At 69.1% G+C, this 1252-nt stretch overlaps 1 protein-coding gene across 1 annotated transcript in view; it reads right to left on the bottom strand.

The window, feature by feature from the left end:
- The window catches only part of MNEG_11046 (hypothetical protein), a gene marked incomplete at both ends in the record, with an annotated part of 5323 nt that extends 4135 nt beyond the window's left edge, over nucleotides 1–1188 (bottom strand). The window contains 3 exons of the mRNA XM_014040481.1: nucleotides 79–242; nucleotides 777–911; nucleotides 1090–1188. Of these exons, the coding sequence (XP_013895935.1) occupies nucleotides 79–242; nucleotides 777–911; nucleotides 1090–1188 (398 nt within the window). The remainder of the gene's footprint in view (nucleotides 1–78; nucleotides 243–776; nucleotides 912–1089) is intronic.
- Between the last annotated feature and the right edge of the window lie 64 nt (nucleotides 1189–1252).

The following is a 1252-nucleotide window of genomic DNA, read 5'->3' as shown; positions in this document are numbered from 1 at the left end:
CCCCCCCAGCCGCCCTGCCTGCCTCCCCCACCTGAATCCCAAATACCCCCGCCCCTCCCAAAGCCCATCCCCGCGCACCTCACAGGGTCCTTGATCCCCACAATGGCCTGCGCCACCAAGTTGGCGTCCACGCCGTCCGGGTTCGAGAAGAAGTCGGGGGCCCGCGAGGGGTCGACCGCGTCAAAATCGGTGTAGGTGAGGCAGATGCAGCGCAGCCCGCGCGACGCCATGCCGATCACGACCTGGTGGGGGGGAGAGGCAGCCGCGGCGCGGGGGCGTCTGGGGACAGGGGGCCCGGCCAGGGAGGGGCCAGGTGGTGGCGGCGGCGGCGAGGTGGGGCCTCGCCAACACTGCGACGGAAAACGGCCACAAAGCGCGGAAAGTCCGCCAGGGCCCCGCGGTGCACGCCGCTGCAAAGCGGGCCTTGCTCCGCCTCGCCAGTGGGCCCCCGAGCGGCCCAACGCAGCCCCCAAGCGTCCTCGTCCCCGGCACCGCCCGTCTCCACACATACGCACATACTCACACACAAACTCACACACAAACTCACACACTAACACAAAAACAAAGCACACACACGAACACAAAGAAAACACACACACAAACACAGACACACACATACATACACACTCAAGAAACACCAACACACGCACACACGCGCACACATACATGAACACGAACACATATTCACTCCCTCGCTTGCCAGTCGAACCACCCCGGTCCCTCCCCCCCAAAAAACCACCCTCTGCTACCCTCCAGCCCAGGCCCACGGGGCGCACCTGCATGAGCTCGTCCCTGTCCGGCCCCGTCATCGCCACCACCTCGCCGCGCGCATCCACCATCGCCACGCAGCGCTGCAGCACCCACTCCGCCGCGCCCTTGTTGTACAGCCGCAGCCGCCCGCCCTTGCGCACCTGACGGGCGCAGCAAATCGGGGTTTAGGGTTCAAGGGTCAGGGTTCAGGTGTTCAGGCGCGGCAATGGGCCGCAGGAGGAGTCGGCGGCGGGGCGGGGCCGAGGCGAGGCGAGGCGCGACGGCGCGGCCAGGGAGGGTGGAGGGGCGGCGCCGGGGCGCTGGCAGTGCGGCGGGGACGCGGCCTGAGCGACGGCTGGGGCGCGCGCGCCGCCTGGTGCGGGGCGGCCGGCATGCCCTCGCGGTCGCCGCTTCACGGAACGCCCGCGCCCCAGCCATCGGGCCGCTCCCACACGTTTTGATGCTCAGGGACCACCCCGCCCCCCTTGGCCCAAGCCTCAAG

The sequence above is a fragment of the Monoraphidium neglectum genome (genome assembly GCF_000611645.1).
Source record: "Monoraphidium neglectum strain SAG 48.87 unplaced genomic scaffold scaffold02569, whole genome shotgun sequence".
NCBI classification, from domain to species: Eukaryota; Viridiplantae; Chlorophyta; class Chlorophyceae; order Sphaeropleales; family Selenastraceae; genus Monoraphidium; species Monoraphidium neglectum.
The sequence above is the reverse complement of the archived record's forward strand: the minus strand, read 5'-3'. Positions and strand labels throughout refer to the sequence as shown.